Source organism: Petaurus breviceps, unplaced genomic scaffold (genome assembly GCF_028583685.1).
Source record: "Petaurus breviceps papuanus isolate PSGF00001 unplaced genomic scaffold, PetGlider_PUasm1.0 207, whole genome shotgun sequence".
Classification (NCBI taxonomy): Eukaryota; Metazoa; Chordata; class Mammalia; order Diprotodontia; family Petauridae; genus Petaurus; species Petaurus breviceps.
The window spans coordinates 13983542-14006430 of NW_027185850.1; the positions used below are offsets into that span (position 1 = coordinate 13983542).

The following is a 22889-nucleotide window of genomic DNA, read 5'->3' on the forward strand; positions in this document are numbered from 1 at the left end:
TCTTTCTCTTCCACATTGTTTTCTACATTTAAAGAACATAAATTTAAAGTGGACATGGTCACTGCTTTCAAATATATGGAGGAAATACTAGACTAGTTCTGCTTGGCCCTGGAGAGAAGAATTGAACCCATGGTAAAAGCTGCAAGGAGGCAAATTTTAGACCAGCACAGTGCCTGTCATATAGTAGGTACCTAATAAATGCTTTTTGACTGACCAAATAAATTTCTGAAGATCACAGAATAACAGAGTTTCAGGGGTGGAAGGGACCTCATTGTCATCTGATCCAGACCATACGTGAAAAGGAACACCACCGTAACATACTAAACAAGTGGTTGTCCAGTGTGAAGACTCCTAAGGAGGGGACCCAGCACTTCTCCAGGCAATCCGTCCACCTTGGACAGCTCTAATTGTTTGGGAACTTTTCTTGCTCTTAAGTTCAATCGCATCTTTGCAACTCTGTCCCTAGCTCTTGGTTCAGCCCTTACAATGCCCATTCAAATGAGATAATTCCCAAGTGCCTTGTACAGCGTCTGGCACGTAGTAATGCTATATAAATTTTGCTGTTGCCGGCATCATTATTGTTAATTATTCTAGGTGAAAACCCATTAAATACTTGAAGATAGCTGTCACGTTCATTTCATCTTTTCTTATTTCCCTCAACCCATCCTTATATAGCATGAACTCAAGGGTATTCACCATCCTCATTGCCCTCCTCTGAAATTCTCTCCCGTCAATCAATGTCCTACTGAAATTGGGGCAGAGAGAACTGAACCCAATTTTCTAGCTGTGATTTGATCAGGAGCACAATGGGATCATCACCTCCTTATTCCTGGAAGCATTGGCTTTATTAATGCAGACAAAGATTACATTTACTTTTTCTTTTGGTGACCATATCACATTTTTGATAGATTTGAGCTTGTGGTCCATTACAACTCCCAGATTCTTTTCAGACAAAAACAGAGATGATTCCATGGCCATCAGTGAGGGTGTCCAAGCAGATGTTGAAGGCCTGCTTGTGAGGGATCTTTTACAAACAACTTCTTCATGGGTTGGAGGATGGAATTAAATGACTTATATAGTCATAGGATTATTTATTTTACACATGGAAGGAACTTAGTCATTGAACAACTCTTGACATTTATAGGTAAGAAAAGTGAGGACCAGAATTGGGAAGCGATGTGTCCAGAGTAGTAAGGTGTCATTTCAGTTGTGTCTGACTATTCACTTAGGATTTTCTTGGCATAGATACTGAAGTTTCTTTCTCCAGCTCATTTTGCAAATGAGGAAACTGAGGTAACCAGAGTTAAGTGATTTGCCCACACAGCTAGTGTCTAAGGCTGAATTTGAAGTCCTGAAGGTGAGTATTCCTGATTCCAAGCCCGGTGCCACACAAGTAGTAAGCAACAGAGCTGGAATTGGAGCCTAGGTCCTCCAGTTCCCCATTCATTGTTCTTTGCTGCATAATTTCCCTAACATTGTTGAGGTTCCATGACTCTGTGAAGACCAATAAAGGAAATCTATTTTCATCCTTTTAGGAGGCACCGGAAAGTACCCTGGTTATAGAGAAATGGGACCTGGGTTTGAACACATATTCTGACATGTATTACCTTTGTCAACCGTTAAGTACCTTTGGTTTCCTAGTCTATAAAATGATGGATTTGGACTAGCTTGTGTCTGAAGGCATTTTTAGGTCCATATCTACTTATGTATATAGCTGAGTGGTGCAGTGGATATGGTGCTGGACCTGCAGTTAGGAAAACCCCGAGTTCAAATCCTGTCTCAGACACTTACTAGCTATGTGACTCTGGGTAGGTCATCTGACCTCTCTAAATCTAAGATTCCCAATTTGTAAAACAGGGATGATAAACAGCACCTACCTCAGAGTTATTGTGAGGATCAAGTGAAATAATCACTTTGCAAACCTTAAAGCTGCTGTTATTGTTATTATCTTACTAATTGTGTCAGAGCAAGAGAAGAACAAAGACATTAATGGCCAATGGCTATCTGGCACTGTGCTGCTAGCGCCGTATAGAACATAATCACTGTATGTGCCTTCTAGAGTTTAATTCTTGCAAAACCCTTTGACCTAGGCGCTGTTACCAATCTCATTTTACAGATTAAGAAATGGTGGCTCACAGGCTGCTCGTAGTCCCACAGCTATCAGTGCCAAAAGTGAGAGCTGAACCCTGGCCTTCCTAACTCCAGATCCAGCATGCAATTTATTACACCATGCTGCCTTCTGAAAGGAAACTGGCTTCAGTTGTGGCAGGAGATTTTCTTAGACAGGAGGGAGGCAGATTTATCAGACTGGGAGTTGTGGGATACAGGAATGAGTTATGGTGTCTCCTTACCTGGAGATCTTCAAAAGTAAGATATATGCTCATATGACTGGAACAGTTTGGGTGGATTCCTGTCTAGAGTCCAGGAGACAGACTTTAACTGCTTTTGAAGGTTATGTTCAGTGTTCTGAGGCTGATAAACCAAGATGGGAAGATTTATGGCTTCTACACCCAGTAAAGAAATAAGCAGCAGGAGCTTTGCTCAACTGATGGGAGTACCCCTTATTGCTGAAGGACAAAGAGACCAGGAGTTTTCTTCGAACTCGTTTAGATGGGCCTTTGGTCTTTCAAGGGAAGGTATATAACCCAACCAGGCCAGTTATATGAACCCTTCACCAGGCAAATGCAAAGCAGTATATCACTTGTAATGGAATGTTCATATTGAGGCAATTCAATTTCACTTGGGAATTTGACTCACTCTTCCTATGAATAAGGGTCAATGGGAGACAATAGAATAAAAAATCTTTGAGCACAGGGACTGTTGTGTTATCCTTTCTGTATCCCCAGAGGCTCATGCATTATCTGACATGCCATAGGTGCTTAATAAATGTAAAAAAAAATCTCTTAACCAGAAAAAGATTAAACCTATTAAACCTCAAAACAATTTTCTTTCCTCTCAAATAGTAGGAACTTTAGCATGAAAGTTGAAAGTTTAAAAACAAAATCCCAAATAATTATACCTTCTATTTCAGTAGAACTTTGTATGTTATAAGGTATTTTCTGCTATCAATATTGAAGTTTATATAGTGTTTTAAGGTTGTCACACGTGATCGCATTGGTTTCTTCAATGTCCTGTAAGGTAGTTGTCATTATCTTCACTTTACAGATAAAGAAATCGAGGCCCAGAGAGGCTAAAATGCCTTGTCCAGGGTCAGCAAGTGCCCAAGGTGTGATGTGGAGCTTCATCTTCTTGGCCCCAAGTACAATGTCCCATCTGCTCTGTCATCCAGCTTCATAGTTGCATCTCCCAACAGCTGTATGAAGGAGGCAAATGTTATTGATCCCATTGTTAAGTTATCTGCACAAGGTCATGCGGCTTCATCAAGATTAGAAATGCAATTAGTCCATCATCTCTAGCGGTTACTTTTCCAGTGGGTCTCCCCTGAATGAAGAGCTGAGAATGAAAGAGGGAAGTATTTTGTCATGGGTAAGAATATGATAGACCTTAAGTTTGAATGAAGGCAAAGATTGAAAAAGCAGTTATAAAGTTCAGACTTTGTCTCTATTGAATCAGTCTTCCTGGACAAAATCTGACACTTTGCACTAGTGAATACCATGGTCCATCCAGCTAAAGATTAAACCTTGGACAGCGACAACAAGAGCTGCTGTGTGGAGCTCCTGGTAGTTTGTTATCCATAGTTAACAATATAGGATACACTCAAAGAATTTTTTTGATTGCTTAAGTAACCCATCACATAAAAGAATTCATTGAATAAAGTAAATCAAGGGAGATTTTGTGATATGCATTTGATATCTATCAATTCTATTGATTTCTGGCAAGAAATGCCTCCCTTTTTTTGACTGAGTATGCCCTTTTGAAAACAGCACTAGATCATGAACATGGGCTGTCCTTACTTATTTTATTCTTTACTGACAATAACTATGTGAGGTAAGCAGTGTGTTACTTTTATTTTAGAGATGATGACCAGGGAAATTGTGATCTGCCCAAGGGCACCCAGCAAGCAAATGTTGCTTCTGATATGATCAGGAGTTGCATCCATGTCTTGCGACTTGGATAAGGATGCTTATTAGATTTCTAAATGATACAAAGTTGGAAGGGATGGCAGAGTAAGGATCCAGAAAGATCTCAACAGGCTAGAATACTGAAATATCTCTAATGAATAAAACAGAATATATTTCAATGTAAAGTCTTACACTTAGGTTTAAAAAAATCAAGTTCACCAGTTCCATATGGGTGAGGCATGGTTAGAAGTTCTTTTGAAAAAGATAAAGGAGGCATTAGTGGATTGCAAGTTCAACATTTTGGTGCTATATGAGAGCTAGTAAAGATTTTGTGATCTTGGCCTGCCTTAAGAGAATGTCTGGGACTATGGGAGTCACTAGTCCAATTGTACTCTGCCCTCCAGACCATCAGTCTGGGTGCTACATTTTAGGTAAGACATTTTTTTGTGGCATTGATTTATCCTGGTTCTCCTCCTATCTGTCTGATGGCTGTGTCCATCTCTCAAGGCTATCTTGGGCCAGCTTCTTTTCTCCCTCTATATTATCTCACTTGGTGGTCTCATCCAATCAATATGTCTATGCAGATGATTCCCAGACCTATATCTGTAGCCTTAACATCTCTTCTGAGCTAGACCTGAGTTGTCAATCGCCTTCTAGACACTTCCTACTTCATGCCGTATAGGCATCGCCAACTCCAGCCCCACCTAGGTGTCCTGTAATCAGGCTGCTATCCTCAACTCCTCACTCACTGCAGCCCACCTGTCCAACCCATTGCTGAATCTTGCCGTTTCTACCTTCCCAACTACTTCATCAGGCCCTCATCACCCTTCACCTGGACTATAGCAAGCACTTTCTCATTGTTCTCTCTTCTTTCCCTTCTAAGGGTACCTTCCCCCTTCTCTCTGTGTATATGTATCTTATACTTTGTCTCCCTCCTTCGAATGTAAGATCCTTGAGGGCAGAGAATGTTTTTTGTATTTCTTTGTATTCCAAGTGCTTGTCACAGAGGAGGGCAACCAGGAGGGTGAAGTCTGCAGATCATGCCTTTTGAGGGTATGCTTAAGAAACTGGGGTTAACCTGGAGAAAAGATGACTTTGGAACATAATAGTTGCATTCAAGTATTCAAGGGTCATTATGTGCAAGGAGCAAGGACTTATTCAGCTTAACTGCAGGTGGCAGAACTTCTTAGGAGCCATAGGGAGAAGGTGCCAAGAGGCAGATTTAAGTTTGCTGTGTGGAGACGACTTATCAAGAATGAGTGACATGGCCAAGTGGAAGGTCCAAGGGGCCCTCCCGCGGGGAGTCTATAAGCCAAAGTTGCACAACTCTTTGGGAGGTCTGCTTGCTATTGAGATTCTGGTTCATGTATGGGTTGGCCGAATGGGTCTTTGAGGTCTCTTCAACGTTCCAATTCCTTGACTCTCAGAGCAGTGTACTCACAGCATCGCGTTAAGAAGTAGCTCTAAGGGAGGAAAAGTGAATCATTCCTGCCTGCACAGAAGAGGATTTGATCTAGTTGAAAGAGAGATAGCATGGAAAATGCTGGCTTTGAAAGTCATTGGAGCTTGGCTTGAATCCAGGATCTGATACTCATTAGCTGTGTGACCTTGGGCAAATCACGTAACCTCTTGGGGCTCTAGCTCATCTCTAAAATGAAGAATTTGGATCAGATGGACTCTAATTGGCCTTCCAGCACCAAATATATGATCTTGTGAGTGCTCATAAGCCACACAACCATCAATGATGCAATGGGAATGGGGCAGCATAATGTGAAGAGTGGACTAAGTATCAGGAGGGTGTGATAGTAATGGCAATTAAAGATTCCCCTGTATTGGCTTGGTTTTCAAATTGATTGTGTTAAAACCCAGAGCTTGTTAATCCCACCTGTGGGATGGACTTTTTGATGTGAAAAGAAAGTCCTGAACTGGGAGGAGCTGGTGACGTAGATTTGGAGAGACAAGAGAGAGGCGGAAGATCTTTTTGGAAGCAGCACCTCGGGAGAGAGAGAGAGACTAAGAGAATTACTGGTGGCCGCTTTGAATTGCCCTGGACTTTTGAGACCTGCCCCCTGAGCTGCCAAGGACTGAGGAGACATGGCTGTTTTGCTGGTACTTTGTCTGTCTGTTTTGATGTTGTTTTGCCAGATTTGTCCACTGGTGAAAGACAGTCCTTTTGTTGAGGAAGTCCTTGAACCTGGCTGTTCACTAAGAAGCCCTGAGACTGTCCTGCAGACAGAGAGTGAATATTGTCCACTGGTGAAGGACAGTGCTGTTGTTGCAGGGGTCTGGAGACTGTCCTGCAGACAGAATGAATACTGTCCACTGGTGAAGGACAGTGCTGTTGTTGCAGGGGTCTGGGAGCCTTTCTGTTGGTTCAGAAGCCCTGAAGAAGGATTTTCTTGTTGTATGTTTACAGAAATCCTGGGAGAGGGCTTTGCTAATGTGTTCAGGGGTTCTAGGATTGTTCTACAGACAGAGGATAAATCCATGAAGGGATTGGCAATGTATCTTATGGCCTTGCTAAGCCTTGTCTCCCCAGGAACTAAGATTGCTGAGAACTTGCCTCGTGTCAAGATGAAGAAAAGACCTCCATTTGGGTATTAAGTGCTGTGTTTAAACTTGATGTAACTCTGGGGTAGATTCAATTGTGATCCAGGGGTGGGGAACTTTTGACCTTATTGTGCTCTGTGATTGACAAATGAAGGTACTTTACCTATGTTTGGAAACTAATCTCCATTTGAGAAGAGGGGTTTTGTGGTGGACCAAATGAAGGTATAGCCTAGGGGTGGAGTAGTATTTAGAACAGGGACTTTGTAATTGATTGAATGATTGGAAGGTCCTGGGGTGGGGTAGTCCTTGGAGATTATTTAATCACATTTAGTAAATGCTGTATTTGGAATGATGTCATGTTTTGATCTTCTCTGTTCTTGGTTTGTCACTGAATAAAATGGAGAGCCCCTATGCTGGTATTCTGAACCTTGGGAAGTTGCCTTTTCTTGGCATTACATTACAGAGGGCTCCTTTTTGAGTCCTGGCTCCAACCAGTAGTACCTATATGACCTTGGTCAAGTCACCTATCTCCCAGAGCTGCTTCTTCCATTTCCATAAGGCAGGAAAGATAGGAATAACTGCCTTCCATACCTTAGTGGGGAGGCCAGTGGATAACGAGGGCTTAGTGGGAGAAGAGAGCCTCCAGTTTTGGTATCCAGTAGCTTACTATTTTATTGAAATTCATCTTCCTATGCACTACTCTGTTATTTCTGGCTGATGAAGGATCACAAGCTCTGTAAGTTCTGCCGAGTAAAGTCCCGGGTGTCCCATGCCAATTACAGGTCTACCCTTTATAGACCCCTCCCCATTGAGCTAAAAGTCTCAATCATTCTCAGAAAACTTTGTGTGTACCTATGCTTGGTTCTGGTAAGAGTCTATGTCTGAGTCCCCTTACTCATGTCCAAGTTGTATCCCCAGTAGACAGCAAGCTCCTTGAGGGCAGGGTTCGGGTGTCCCATTTCTTTGTAGATGGCAGGCACTGTATCCATGGGTGAGGGTGAAAAGTAAAGGAGACAAAGATGGACTCAGGCTCGTTAGCATTAGCATTTTTATTTTCCTTTTTTGTTGCATAGGAAATGCAGTACTTGCTTCCAGTAATTGTACTGTAATGTGAGAAGGTGGTAGCACTAATGGTTGAATACAAGAGTTAAACTAATCCACACCAGCTCAGAAAAACCTGTGGAGATTTTAGTTGAATAACAATGGACGCCCACAGTGATTCTCAACCAATTACAAATTTTCACAGAACACAGTCCAAACTAAAAGGGTAACTATGGAAGTCAATCCAAGTATACTAGAGGCACAAGGGGCCAGCTCATAAAGACAAAAGAAAAACCATGGTATTAACACGGGTGGCAGGTGAGGTTTGCCAATTGATCTTGCACATATCTATCGGAAAAGAGTCAGTCTATGCCCCTCCCACTTTTGACCTGAAACAAAAGAAAACAAAAGAAAACATGGCATCTGAGTGGACAAAAACCAAAGCAGTTGGGAGAAGGTCGCAGGCAACTCTTAGATGAAGGAGGGGATAAGGGCTAGGCAGGGATGGGGGGGGGTCTTTCCATCGCCACAAGGTCTTACTAGAGGCTGATAAACCTCATGAGCCAGCAAAATGGTGGCAGCTGTAGCTGCCCAGTGTGGGAAGACAATCATCGGCAAAGGAAAATGAACCAAGAAGGGCCATCGTCCTGCTCTCCTCACACTCAGCATATCCCTCCACCCAAAATATTACCTACCAGTCATCTTCTGTACTTTTGAGTCATTCAGAAAAAAGTTACTAATTTAGAGACTATTGAGCATCACAATAATAATATAATATAATATAATAATAATAGTAATAGCAATAAAAGACATTTGAAAGACATAAAACAAACCAGGGAGAGGGAACACATTTTATCATTTTGAAAAATCAAGCTTAAAAAAATTGGCAAGGGAAACAGGAGAAGCCACATTAGTCCTTGAAGCCACTGTAGAAAGTATAAAAGTTCCCATTTTATATACGGAGTCTTTTCCTTTGTGAAGATGCTGGGTTAGAGGTAGCACATCTACTATGTTCTCTTATGGTACAGACTGATTCTTAAAAGGTTTTCATCTTTATCAAATAGCGTCATAAGTACACATGTGAATCTGGTGGTGACTGACATGCAGCCTGGGGCCTTCTCTGGGATGCTCTCTTCCCTTTATCCCACCAAAGCCACAATGATTCCCCCACCTTCAATGCTTCCAATGGAAGATGGGAATTTCTACTATCTATTCTCTCCATCCCCCAGATCCCTTCCTAATAGGACTCCATAGCCTCCTGAAGGCATAAAAGGCATGTGGGTGCTGGCTAGGAAAATGGGAAAAAGAAAAAGAAAAAAAAAACTTGCTTTACTTTGGAAGCAAGCCATTGGAGACTTAGACCAGAAAGAATATATTTTTTAAAAATCCCGTGTTAATAGCAAAATTTTTTTTTTCTCTCCTGAAAAGGGCCCAGAGTTTGTACAGAGTTTAATTTTTTTGAAGGAAAATATTGCAACTGTGCATGAAACTAAATAGCCACATGAATTTTTTTTGAGTTTTTTTTTTTTTTAAATATGAAGAGGTCTGGTGTGAACAAGGGCCAAGCATGGGTACTTGGTAGAACACTGTCCATTAGGAAATCACTTCCCACATTAGCATAATCAGTTAAGGGGTAAGAGAAAAGTATCCCCTAATATCGAAATGCTTATGTGTATCCTCCTAAACAGAGTTCTTGGGAGTCACATGGTGGTTTTTTGAGACAAAAATCTTGCCAGGCACTGATTTCTGAACTCAATACCCATGCATGCCCTCTAGGAAGAAGAAGAAGAAGATGAAGAAGAAGAAGAAGAGAGAGAGAAAAAAAACCACACAAGTAATACTGAATTTAAGTAAATGTATACCTCCAAAAATACTGAAAACACCCCAAAAATCAAGAAAAGAGACAGAATTTGCGTTCTCAGTGAAATATCTTTAAACCTATCTGACAAGAACCAAGTCAGAAAGAAAGAGTAACATAACTTGGAGTAATATTCATACAGCTTTCTAAGCATTATGGAATAGCATGCATTCTATTGTATGGTTATCTTACATCACTATACCAGAAGGTCCTGACAGACAGCAAAGGCTACCGGTGTAGAAAACAATCTTACTTCAGAAGAGCGATATAATACAGATTTCACAGGCACTACATTTTTAATATATCAGGTATTATGCTGGTTTTTCTTATAATTCATTCTGTCCTAAAGCTGGCATCATAACAATGACCAAAAAGGCAAGGACCGGAGTCAACGGAAGGGAAAGAGATATCGAGGCGGATAGATTTGTTTTCTTCGGGTAAGGTTAGTGCATAGTTCTCATGCAGAAGATCACTGCTATGCATTTACATTGTGGGAAAGCAGATTGAAACGAGCCCAAGTTGTCACGTTTTTGTTTTTTGTTTTTTTTTTCTTTTCGTAAATCATTTTGCCAGCCTGTAATAGCACCATGTAATGGATTTGCATTAAACGTTAGATTGATCTCAGAAGTGGCGACAATCTTCACTACAGTTAAGTGCCACGGAACAGCTTCAATGTTACCTGCTATGGATCAAAGACGTTCTCATCCCACTGCCTTTAAAAAATTTTTTTTAAACTGGCGAAAAGAAAAAAAAAGGGACGGATGCAAGACGCTGATGAGACGGGAGCACAGCCTTGGACTGGATGGAGGGGAGCGGAGTCACGGGACTGTCCACCAGGAGATCCATGCACTGACTTCAAGACCCAAATGGGCCTTGGGAAGCTGACGCTGATGACAGCCCTGCTTGGCCGGCAGGGGTCCCACTTCCTGACACATCTCCTTAAGTAAAGTGGACTGGTTGGTTGGGGGGTTTGATTTTGTTTTAGGTGCCATGGAAGCTGTCCTCACACAACTATGCCAGTTCTGTTTGCAATTTGTTCTATGGAGGCCTTTGACCAAAAAAATAAAAAGAACTCAAATAAAGAAGGAGAAGAAAAAAAGGCGAGAAGTAAGGAAAGAAACCACCACCGCTAACAACAAGCAAAAAGATATTTCCAGAGACACAATGCAAAGTCCAATATTCACTGACATTCCTTGCAGTTCAGAACAAAATCTCAAGGAGAAACTGGGTTTGGATGTTGATGTTGACTTTAGGCCACAGATCCAGATTTGTACAGTAAATATTTAATAACACTGTTACTACAAAGCTGCAAAATATACTGAGGCAAACAAAACAAAACAAAGCGAAGGAGGAATTTTGAAGAGGGTTGCTTTCTTGTTGTTTTTTTGCACATCCCTGTGGGCTGACTGAACACTGTGAATCCAGGAACCTTTTTTATTTGGGGTGGGGTGGGGGGGGCCCTTTCTCCCCTTCCACCTTCAGGGAAGGAATCCAACAGAGACTGAGGCTGAGGAAAGTGTACCATGTCTATTTAAACTCTAACTTGGAGCTGATGGAAAAGAAAGTCAATACATTACTAACTGCATGGCTGGGGTGTGCAGGAGGAGAAAAGCAAATGTTTACTTAATTCAAGCAGGAGAAACATCCAAGAGTGGGGAGCTGGGGGAAGACGAAGAGAGAAGGGCCAGCGTCAAGTGATAATCGTGGGGAAGAAAACCTAGAGATTGGTGAGGGACTGGGATGAAAGAGGTTGGAACAATTTCATGTTTGTGCCTCTGGCTTAGATCCCAGAGGAAGACAAGAAACAGGAAAAGTTAGCTGTGGGACATTTTTCCTAACTGTCATAGTGTTCTAGAATTGTAGATTTAGAGTTGGAATGGACAGGTAAGTGTGGAAGAGAAATCCCACATGTTTCCCAATCCAAGCCTTAAGCCTTTCTCCTGGATCTTGCCAGCTCTGAATCCCTGCACACTGCACACTCCCAGGCCTTCCTCCAGTCTCCATTCTTGGCTATGATTCTGGGGAATCAGACCCTGTTTCCTCTCTGCCTTGTTTTCTGTCTGGTCACAACCCAACTGTTGTTTGCTTGATGATGTAAAGTGAACAAAAAAGTGTCATCGAGTGTGTTTTCATTAGCACTCCACAATCCCTCTCATTTATGACCCTAACCTGCCTCCCTAATGTTGCAAAGCCTTGAAAACATTTTTGTTCGTTTCTGCAAATGGGGTTCAGAGTTCCCTAACTCCGGCTTCATCGAACTCAAATATGACAAAGTATCTTCAAGAGGAAAAAAAAAATAAAACAGCATACCTGTAATGTCCATTTACAATGGGTCTCCAGTAGCCTACACTTCTGAAGCATAGGGATATGCTATATCATCAAGAGAAGAAAAATAACTGTATTTAAATACATACATTAAAAAAAAGGAAACAGGAAAGTTTTCAACTTAAATCCAGTTCCCCAAAAAAAGGAGGGGTGGGGGACACCCAACAGCAATGAAAAAAATTAAAAAATAAAGAGAAAAAGCAATTCTATGAACGCTGCCTTTATAACAAACAATCAGAAATTCCACTAGGCTAATTGGACAGATTTTTTTTCCTCATTTAAACAACATTACAAAAGTCCTGCATTATAAAATAGGGTCAAACAAATCCATAAAACTATACAACATACAAATTACATTATCTTCTGAGGGGGAGCAATGGACTCTCTTCTCGCTCTCTCGCTCTCAAACAGCTCGCCCCAAATCACTGGACCTGCCCCAACTATTGCTTCGGTGGATTCGTCTTTTTTTTTTTGTTTTTTTTTTTCATTTAAAAAAAAGGGTGCAATTTCATTGTATGTACAGACCAATTTCACTGGTAACACCTCAGCTTAGAGCAAAGGTTCTGACAAAATGTCTGTCTAGGCTTTTTACTGTTCTTTTTTTTTTTTCCCTTCACTGTGAAGCACTGTAAGCTGCAAATTTATTTATTTATTTTTCATAGTGCACATAATGTCATCACAAAGTAATGCCCTGCTAAGTGCTATTAGGGGGAAGGCAAAGAATGCTGGCTACAGGGAATGAAACTGTACACTAACTCTCACACAACACAACAAAGCCCAACAAACTACTCGACCACTTACCAGACACGTATCAAAGTCCAAAATGTTTTATTTTTTTTCCTTAAATAGAGAGAACCAGTAAACAATTATTTATTTTTCTTTCTCCAAACTCGGAAGTTTAAAAACGTGCATATAAAAATGGGCATTATTATATTTATTGAATGTGGATCAACTGGTCTGCTAAGAAAAATGGGGTGTGGGGATCTGAAGAAAAAGGAAGGTTGGTTTTTTTGTTGTGTTTTTTTTTAAACGCTATTTTTTTAAGGCTTGCTTGTGAAAGGAATAGTTGTAAAAAGAAAAAAAAAATTGCTTGAAGCAGGGTCAGCTTAGTGCCTCACAGTTTGACTGCTACTCTAAAGGGAGCCCTTCCTGCCTCCGTGCATTCAAAATTCGCAAAAAAAAGGACAAAGACAAACACCGAAAACACACTGGCTTTGGTCAAATCAAAAAAAATCGAAAGAAAAATCGATCACCACTAAGCATTTCTACGTGATATAAGCAGGTATTGCATATTTTCATATATCTGGGAAACAAAACAAAACAAAATAAAGGAAGACTCCGAAATAAAATGTCCAATGCAGCAACATCCCAAAACACTGATTTTTTTTTTCTCTAGCATCTACAGATCTCAGAATAGCACTGCCACTGACCACACCAGACAATACACACTACTCCTATCTGCGGAACAACTAACACACTACTTAGGTTCTAGAAGTGGAAACTGACGATGGCGGACGTCAAAGTCACATTTACAAAAAAAGTGTCTCCAAATGCTTGACCAGGGAAAAAAACCCTTTCGATTCGAGGAACGTGTGCAACAATTTCAGAAATAATCGCTATCCAGGGCAAGGCACATTGATATGGAATTTTTTTTTTCATTTGTTTCGTGCAAATCAAGGAGGAAAAAAAATAAAACAAACAACCAACATTGTTTCAGGGAAAAGATGAGCAAAAGTGACTTCCCAAGAATTTCAGATACTTGATTGTATAGGACAGTAGTAGGAACCCTTCTCAAGGGCTGAACAAACAAGGTTTAAAGGCAAGTAAGTGCCTGGAATAGGGTTACAATATTGTGTCTTAATGTACTCTACTTTATCCTACATTAACTATATAAAAATTAGTTACTAACACTAGAACATGCACAGATTTTCTCTGATTAGCCAGATGCGCCAATCAGAACGTATATATATGTATAGTCTAGGAAACCTTCTGAAAGTCGCCTGGGGAAGCATTGGGTGCTTCGCTGTCTGGTAGAAAAAAATCACTTGCACTCTATTTTGTTCTCGGTTTTTTTTTTTCTGCATTTTTTTTTTTGCCTCGTTTTACTTTTGTACATAAGATACAGGACATTTGGGGGTACGAATTTTTTTTCCCTTTTTTTTCCCAACGAGTGCCCTCGACCAGAAGGGACACTAGCATCTTTGTCATTTCTCTCTCTAGTCTGTCCAGGAAAATGTAGGACATCACGATGTTTCAAACCTCTGGATGCTCTCTGGGACTTGAAGTGGCCAAGAACTGATACACCCTAGGTGGCCAGAAATGTGTCAAATGTTTTTTTTCAAAATTGGCATAATCCATTATAAGTGACTTTTAGCTTATAAAATTAACAGATATCATGACTTAATTTTTATGTGCTTTGATAAAAGAAAATAATTAATTAGCATTTAATGTAGTTAACATATTGTGGTAAAAGCACCATTAGATTGTATTTTTTTTTGTATTTTTTTTAAAATTTTCCTTCAGTTTTTAAAGGGATACAAGTTTAACAATAAAAAACATAAAAAGCAAAAATAGCTCCCCTTTTTTTTCTTGCAAGGCTGTTTTTTTACCCCAATAATTTAGAGTCCTGGGGTAGAAGGACTTGGAAAACAAAAATAGAATTTTCAACAATCTCTATCTTACAAAGATATTTAGCTATCCAATGAAATTGCACTTAACTCAATTCAAAATTCGATTGTTTTGATTGATTCCTGTCAGTTTCTGTCAAAACAGACCATCTTCCCCATTTCCACGTGAATTTGTGTAATTGTTGAAAATTGTTGGAAAAAAAAAACCCCACAATGTTCTAATGTAAGTGCAGCATTTCAAACTTTAAAAAAAAGCATGACGACTAGAGTAGTAGTTTGTCATTTCTGGATATCTCTGCAACGTGAGTGGACTCGCCATCCTTTATGGGTCATGTTGCGCACTTAAACTGCTGACCGTAGGACAAAAATCAACCCCCCCAGAAGGGAACCCACTGCATCTTTTTTTTCCCCGATATGTTACAGAAGAACATGCCCTATCGTCTGTCCTGTAAGTTACATATTGCAGATTTCAGCGACTACAAAAGTTTTAGTTGCGGCGGGCCTCGCGAGTGCTCAGAAAGGCGTACGCATCTGTACGGGTCCATGGATGTCAAGACCTTGAAACAGCTGGGCTCCGTATGGGAGGTGGGGGACAGCAGGGAAGGCAGCACACGACAGCAGACCAGCCTCCCCCTCCCCCCAGCGTCACCTACAACTTACACTACCAGCGAAACACTCCAATGCGACAAAGCCAAATCATTTCAAGCACCATGTGAGAAAATTACAACAGTCCCTAAGGTGGTTGAAAAAAAAAATTCTAATCCCAAAGAGGTTACGGCCTTGGCTGCTGGACCGTAACGCTCGCCATTTTTCCATGTACTGTTTTTTCTGAATCTGTTTGTCTCCCCTTCCGCTGGACAATGAAGAAACTGCACTGCGCTGCTGCTGCTGCTTCCGCGTTACAGAGTTGAGAAGGGGTCCGGTGGTCTGTCTGGTGGATGGTGGGATGCTGTGACTTTTATCCCAGGTACCAGGACTGGAAAGACACAAGGAAAAAAAAGCCGAGTTACAAAATGGCACCCCTAGGGTGGGCTCAAGACAGAGGGCTAGGAAGCTGGAACCAAGGGGGTACTTGGAGACCAGCTAGGTCTTGCAGAGGAGGAAACTGAGGCCCAGCACGGCAGTGGCTTGCCCCACATCACCGGGGTCACAAGGGAGTATAAGACCAGGGATTCAAACCCTCTGATTTCAGAATTAAGGCTCTTTCCACTCTTCCAAGCAATGTCAAACATCATCAGACAAGTGGCTGATAACGAGTTGGAAGAAGTCTCAAGGAGATTTATTCTGTCAACTCCAGAGGACAGGACTAGAACCAATCAGTAGAGGGCAACAGCAAACAGATTTCAGCTTGGCATCAATCAATTCCACACACATTCATTAAGCACCTACTGTGTTCAAGGCACTAGGTGAGCAAAGACAAAAATGAAATGGTCCCTGCCCTCAAGGAGCTTACATTCCTTTTTTTTTTTTTTTAATTTTAATTTTTGCTTTTTGGAGGGGGGAAGGTAGGGCAATTGGGGTTAAATGACTGCCCAACGTCACACGGCTAGTTTTGTGTTAAGTGCCTGAGGCTGAATTTGAACTCACCTCCTCCTGACTCCACTGCACAGCACAGCTGCCCCAGGAGCTTACATTCTAAGAGAATTTCTTAATGAAAAAACTGACTCAGGAAGTAGTGAGTTTCCCATTAATCACAGTTCTCAAGCTGTGTGGGAAACCATTGTTGGTAGTGTGTGTGTATACACACATACATACATACATACACACATACATATATACATATATATTTAATCAGGGGTTGGACTAAAGGACTTCTAGAATCTGTTCTGACCCTGAAGTTCTGATAGTGTACAGGGGAAATATCTTAAGAAGAGAGTAGATCACCCATGGGCTAACCCAAAGCAATGGCAGAAAGGGGTGACCATCACACACTGAAGCTGGGGCTGCCTTTCAGAAAAGCAAATTAAATATGTTTTGGGGGACTTAGGTACCTCCTAAGTGCTGATAAGGCATCCCTATAAGGGTCACCAGAGACATGTTGAGGGCAACATATAGACCCTGTCACTTTAGAAGAAAAAGAAGAAGGCCAAAGGTGGTGGTAAGTGGCTAGTCAGGTTCAAATTTGATGTTAGGTGGCATGTTTTAAGCAGTGAGGAGTCTCTGGGCATAGGCAGTTAAGTCAAACCGATAAGCATTTAATAAGCACTTACTATATGCCAGACATTGTGTTAAGTACTGAATCCCGTAAAATACTGGAAAGAAGGAAGCCACAGATGGTCATTATTGAAAAAAAGGAACATTCTCAGTGTTTGTAAATGGCCACATGAGGTGGTGAGAGCAAGAGTACTGAGTTAGAACTAGTCTCTAGTCCTAAATTTACCAATAACTCACTGCACTACATTGGACAAAAATTAGAGTAAATGATGCCAGTAGAGAGACTCTAAAGCTTGCAAAACGCTAAATACATGATCTGTCTCCTGAAAATACAGGCCAGTAAGTACTGTGGATATTACCATCTTCATTTTACAGATGAGGAAACTGAGTCTCAGAGAGGTTCAGTGGATTACCTGTGGTAACACAGCATGTAAGTTACTGAGAAAAAATTGAAACCCAGGTCTTACTGATGATAGGATCATAGACTTATAGCTGAGGTTACTGAGTCTAACACTTTCATCTGACAGATGAGAAAACTGAGACTTGTGCAGGGTTGCCAGCTAGTATATGCTTGAAGGAGAATCTGAACTTAGGGCTTCCTAACTCCAAGTACTGCCCCTCTCCACTCACCAGGGGCAAGCTCATTGTCTTCTCTGGCCTTCAGTTTACTCATCTTTACAATGGGACAGGTCTAACCGCCTCTAAGATTCCTTATAGGACTAAGATTCTATAAATGTTTCAATAATGATATATTGACGAAAACCAGATGGGTCCAGACTTCTATTCTATATAAGAACTATAGAGAGAATGAATGGAGATAGGTAGACAGTAGAAATAATATGTGTTTGGTTAAGCTTTTAAGTCTGGTCATCCTGATTGAGCTGGTCCTTCCTCCCTCCCTCCTGAACTTTGAGCAGACTATGTTCTTTTCCCAGCACCTTCATAATCTCTTCACCCCTTTGTCTGCGGTTCTTCCAATCCCAAGAGCAAGGCAACATGTCAGAACTTCTACTGTAGAGAATGTATGCTCTTGTAAGGGAGAAAAAGGTCAAAGATTCAAATTGAAGGCACTTTGTTGGTTCCAGAAAATGGAAATCAACATACTTGTTTTCTTCAGGTGAGATTGAGTGCATAACTGTCATGCACTTAAAGCACTGCCATGTCTTTACATTGTGGGATGGAATGAAAAGGGGCCAAGTTTGTTTTTTTAATATATCATTTTACTAACCCATAAGAACCTATAATAATAAAAGAGCCATGTTCAAATAGCTGAAAATGTGTGTGTGTGTGTGTGTGTGTGTACTGGCACACAAGCTGATTTTCTACAATTTCCAGTGTTCTCTTCCCTCCAACAAAACAATTTTGTACTTATTTTTGTTAATTTTCCCTTTCAATATCTTTGTACATATTGTTTTCCCCCAGAAAATGTAATCTCTTTGAGGAAAGGCCCAGGTCTTTCTTTGTCTTTGGATTGCCCATGTCTAGCACGGACCCTGGTGCATAGTAAGTGGCCTAGGACAGAACTGAACAGATCTGAAGTCTGGGGACCTGACAGAGGCTTTTTGGTGGAGCTTGTCCTTTTCTCCCCCACCCCCAAAGGGGAGCAACTTCATTTTTCCTGTCTTTGACACAGAAGGAGGGTAGAGCTATGATATCTACCTACTGGGCACCTCTGGCCACTTGCAAATCCAGCAAATCCAGGCACTTATTCCAAAAGAAATGGGGTTTCCTCCCCCTCTCCTCTTTATTTAAGATATAGCACCCAACACATTCTTTTAATGTCTACTTTCAGAATGTGTCTCTCCCATCGTTTGGCATAGCACCGCGGACAGAGCAATGAACGTGGGGAAGGAGATCCCCATGGGAATCTGGAACTCATGTCTGGTTCGGCCCTTTCCTGACTGTGTGACCATGAGTTAGCTGACCACTATGAACCTCAGTTTCCTGGTCTGTAAAATGGGGACAATAACACTGTATCCTGCAAACCCCACATCCCAGGATATTTAGGGGGATCCAGTAATATACTGGAAGCAAAGCTCTTTTTCTCTCTCTCACTCTCCCCTGATCTCTCTGGCTCTCTCTGTGATAATTCACTTCTTTAATCCACAGTAAAGTATAACTGCTGTTTAGGCTGTGTTTTCCATGGGTAGTTTTACCATGTCAAGAAAAACTGAGGAAGAGTCTTGGTAAATTGGATAGATCCTTAGGAGAGAAGTTATAGCAGGGTATGGACAAAAATTAGGCAGGATGGGCACATTCAGATGGGTTAAGTGGTGCATTTTTAGAGGGAATACTTACATATACAAGATCACGTATCTATTTGGGTATTATTAACAAAATGTATATGCATATATGTATATATCACACATATACATACAACACACATACACATACATACAGATAATTCTTGTTCTAGACTTGTGGTTTCTCCCAATGTAGGGGGTTCCCAATATGGAAGTTCTCTTCACCAATATAGATGGACAACTCAAAAATGTGTACCATAGAGTGTTAGGGAGTTGCCTGGGACACCAAGATGATAAATCAAAGGGAGCGACACCTTGCACTACGATCTCTTGGCTCCACATAGAGACCACCTCTTGCCATATCACAGCTGTCTTCCTGGAAGTATGCCTCCCAGTTCTCCAAACCTCCCAGGAGCCTGGTCAGAGGCACAACATGACCCATCCAGCTAAAGCAAGTTCTTCCATAGTTTATGATCCCCAGTCCAGCAGAAGGGATGGGGATCCGCTCAGATTCAGCATCCAAAGGGTTAAGTCTGGGCTGGTTCAGTGGGGTGATGGCACCTTCCTCACCTGCTTAAAATAAGGCTTTGTGGGATGCCAAACCCAACTGGCTGAATGATAGCTAGTTACATGGACACTGGGGTCAGGTTTCCTGGTTTCTCAAGAAACCTTTGGCTTCTAGTTTTCAAAGTACTCATCCTGCATCCTTCCAAAGGTTGTTATCTGGCCATGCTTTGAGAAATGCAATCAAGTTTTTTCTGTCCTGAAAGGAAACTGGCCTGGCCAGTATAGGTGGCCTCAATATAACTGGATAAAATGGCTAAAACAAATAAAAAGAGTGAGCTTTAAACGTCTAGGCGGCTCTATTCTAAATAAATGCTGGTCCTCTCCAGCTCCCTCAGCATGGAGAAGAGTTCTGTTTTAGATAGGGTCAAACTCGGTCTACATGGCCAGTTTTCCCCATTTCTGAGCCCACCCTGAGGATGCCCATGGGCTGGGAAGCTGCCTTAGTCTCTCTGGGGCTGCAGATGGGCCGGCAGGGGGCGCCCCTCCCCACCCCACGCCTCCAGCAGCCCGTCTCCACTGCATGGTTCAGCTCTGCAGCGCTGAGGCTGGCCTCTTAAAAAGCCAAAAAAAAAAAAAAAAAGAAAGAAAGTTTCTTCACACATCTTACTATTCAGTATGTGCCTTGCAGACAAGGTTACCCCAGAGCAGCTCTGTAATCCTTCACTGAAATAGGCTTTATTGATTGCTCTGGTCTATTGTTCTCTTTTCAAGTCCCCCAAGTTCAAGTTCATCGTGGTGTTACATCATGTCTGGTTGCTAGGGGCAACCAGACAGACCCAGACGTGACTATCATTAGCAAGAAACCCTCAGCTCTCCTCCCACCAACCTTCCAGTGGCTCTGACGTAGCAGGGCCCACTGCAAACACATTGAGGTATTTATTCTACCTAATTTATGACCTTCACAGCAAGCGAGGACCCCCACTCCCAAAACCAACACTGTTGTATATTTAATTAACCCGTCTTTCCCTGGCACTTGGGAAAGTTAGACAAAGGACTAATTATTGTGTCTCGCTGCCCTGCATTTTTTTGTCTTGGGGGGTGTGTGTGAAGATTTGCATGGGAAAGAAAGCTCCCAGGTCTAGGGCTGTCCCCCCACCCCCACCCCCTTCCCCCCCTTATTTTTTGCCCTATTGACATTTCATGAAATTCTTTAGCTGCTTAAGGGAATTAGGGGGAGAAAGAGGCCACGTGAATGTTACTCCTTTGGACTTGGTATTCAGCAACACAAATCAACTCCTGACATGTTTAAATTTAAATGCTAACCACACACTCCGCGAGTTACTCTAAAGGTTAGTTCTTAATCAATAGAAGTTGCTGACTGCGGGCTTTCTCAGCTTCCACGCGGCACTGCAGTTCCCGGCCTTTTGTCTCACCGTGGGCCCTTGCAAACTTTTTTTTCTCCTCCTTTCCTTAAGATGATTCCAGCGATGATCTGGCAGACACGGATCGCTAGCGTGATCCCTGATAGCAACCTATCAATAAGGGAGCGGGGCCTTGCGGGCCGGGGGTGTCGGGAGCCCGGGTCCCTCAACCACGGCTGGAAGGACCGCATTAACCCTTGCGTGCCAGCACCCCCTCACGGGCCAGGTCCAGCCTTGCATCTCTTCCCATCACACCCGCTCTCTCTATGGGACTCATGGCTCTTTGGCATCTGGCCGAGGACACAGCTCCGAGGACGTTTGGAGGGGATCATTGATTTGCTGAGGCCGCAAACAGGCAGGCGCATGTGTATAGGGCTTTCTGGAGATCGAACTGAAAATGGTCGCTCTGAATTAGAGTTCAGGGCATCAGGGTCTGAGGGCTAGCAAAGACCCTGGAAGTCCCGGTGGCCAGACCCTCTGGTGGGTTATGACACTGACCGGGGCTGGTCAGGGGGTCCGATGCCTCTGGTATTTATTTAAAAGGCTGTGGAAGCTGGAAGGAACCTTGGAGGTCATTAAGCACAAACTCCTTGTGGGGTCCAGTTTATAGGATCAGAGACTGAGAAAAGAAACCTTAGCATAAGGCTTGGCACAGACCGTGTTTCCCCGATAAGACCTATCCCGAAAATAAGCCCTCCCCTTACTGTGTAAGATTCCTCTAAAATAAGCCCTCCCCCGAAAATAAGCCCTATTGAGATTGCTACTGTAGTGAAGGTGATCCCCTGCACTACACGCTACATTACCGTACCCTCTGTATACACCGTCCCCCTCCCCTGAAACGCACTCCGCACTCCAAGCTGCATCCAATCAGAGCTGCAGCAGTGAGCGCCTCATCCTGTTCTTCCCCAGTGATTTGCTTATTGAATAAAGGTACATTTTTTTTTGTTCACATTTACCTGTTTATTAAAATTGCTGTCAATGTTCATTAAAATAAGCCCTCCCCTGAAAATAAGCCCTCTGGTGTTTTTCTGTCCAAAAAATAATGAGACAGTGTCTTATTATCAGGGAAACACGGTAGTAGGTGCTTAACAAATATTTACCTGACTGGACTGAAGTCAGGATGCCTTCTCTCTGCTAATTACTTCCAATTTATCCTATATAGAATCATATTTGTACATAATTACGTCTATGTTGTCTCCTCTGTTACACTGTGAATTTCTGGTCAGCAGAAGCTGAATTTGGAATTTCTTTATATCCCCAGCCCTTATGCCTGGCACATAGTAGGTGCTTAATAAAGTCTGCAGATTTGACCAACAGGGGCAGGATCATTGATGTCTCTGCATCTCCACCACTTGGAGTATATGCAGTAGGTGCCTCATGAATGCTTGTTAGGTCCTAAAGCTTTGCTCACAGTCATAGGAGGAGTAAAGGGCAGATCAGCATTTGAACCCAGGCCTTTCCCTTGAAGCCAATGTTCTCTCAGCTGGACCAGAACCTATGTGCTATTGCCCATCCTGACCCAACCCCCTGAACCTTTGGTCTGGAGTTGGAAGGATATCATCAGCCATTCTGCCCCCTCATTTTACAGATGAAGAAACGGGCCCAAAGGAACTAGCCCAAGGCCTCTAGTAAAATGTCAGAGAGCCATGACTTAAATCCTGACTCTTGAACTCCAAATGCAGGCCACACATTTACAAGAAAGTTACAAAAAAATGGACGAGGAGGGATCTGGAAAGCTCCACTTTCTGTTTGCACTCTCCAAACATGTTGGATTTTCAAGTATTTGCCTTTTTCTTCCTCTTTTTTGTAATACCGATAACTTCGGCTATAGAATGTTAATTTTGGAAGATTGTATGGCTGGCCAATGGCGAAATATGAGCAGATGACGGCTAAGGTCACTTAGGTCAGATTAAAAAAAAACATGTCTTTGGGCATTTATGGTGCTATAACTTCCAATTTAATACGCTTTCTGCCTTTCTCTATATTTCTTTCCACTTTGAGAGTTCCTGAAATGTAACCTCCTGCCTCCGGCCAGACTAAAGGCATTTCTGCTCTCTATCTCCAACGTGTCCCCAGAAGATGAGACAATGCAGGTTGATGCTATCTGGACATCCTGAAGTTGGGGAAGCTTTCTCTAGCCA

At 42.1% G+C, this 22889-nt stretch overlaps 1 protein-coding gene across 8 annotated transcripts in view; it reads right to left on the reverse strand.

Annotated features, from left to right (window-relative positions):
- Positions 1–7603: 7603 nt before the first annotated feature.
- Positions 7604–22889, reverse strand: part of LOC138164915 (nuclear factor 1 A-type) — a 462063-nt gene continuing 446777 nt past the window's right edge. For all 8 annotated transcript variants that reach the window (XM_069092877.1, XM_069092878.1, XM_069092876.1 and 5 more), the window contains one exon: positions 7604–15399. In XM_069092877.1, coding sequence (XP_068948978.1) covers positions 15382–15399 — 18 coding nt within the window. In that variant the 3' untranslated portion in view covers positions 7604–15381. The remainder of the gene's footprint in view (positions 15400–22889) is intronic.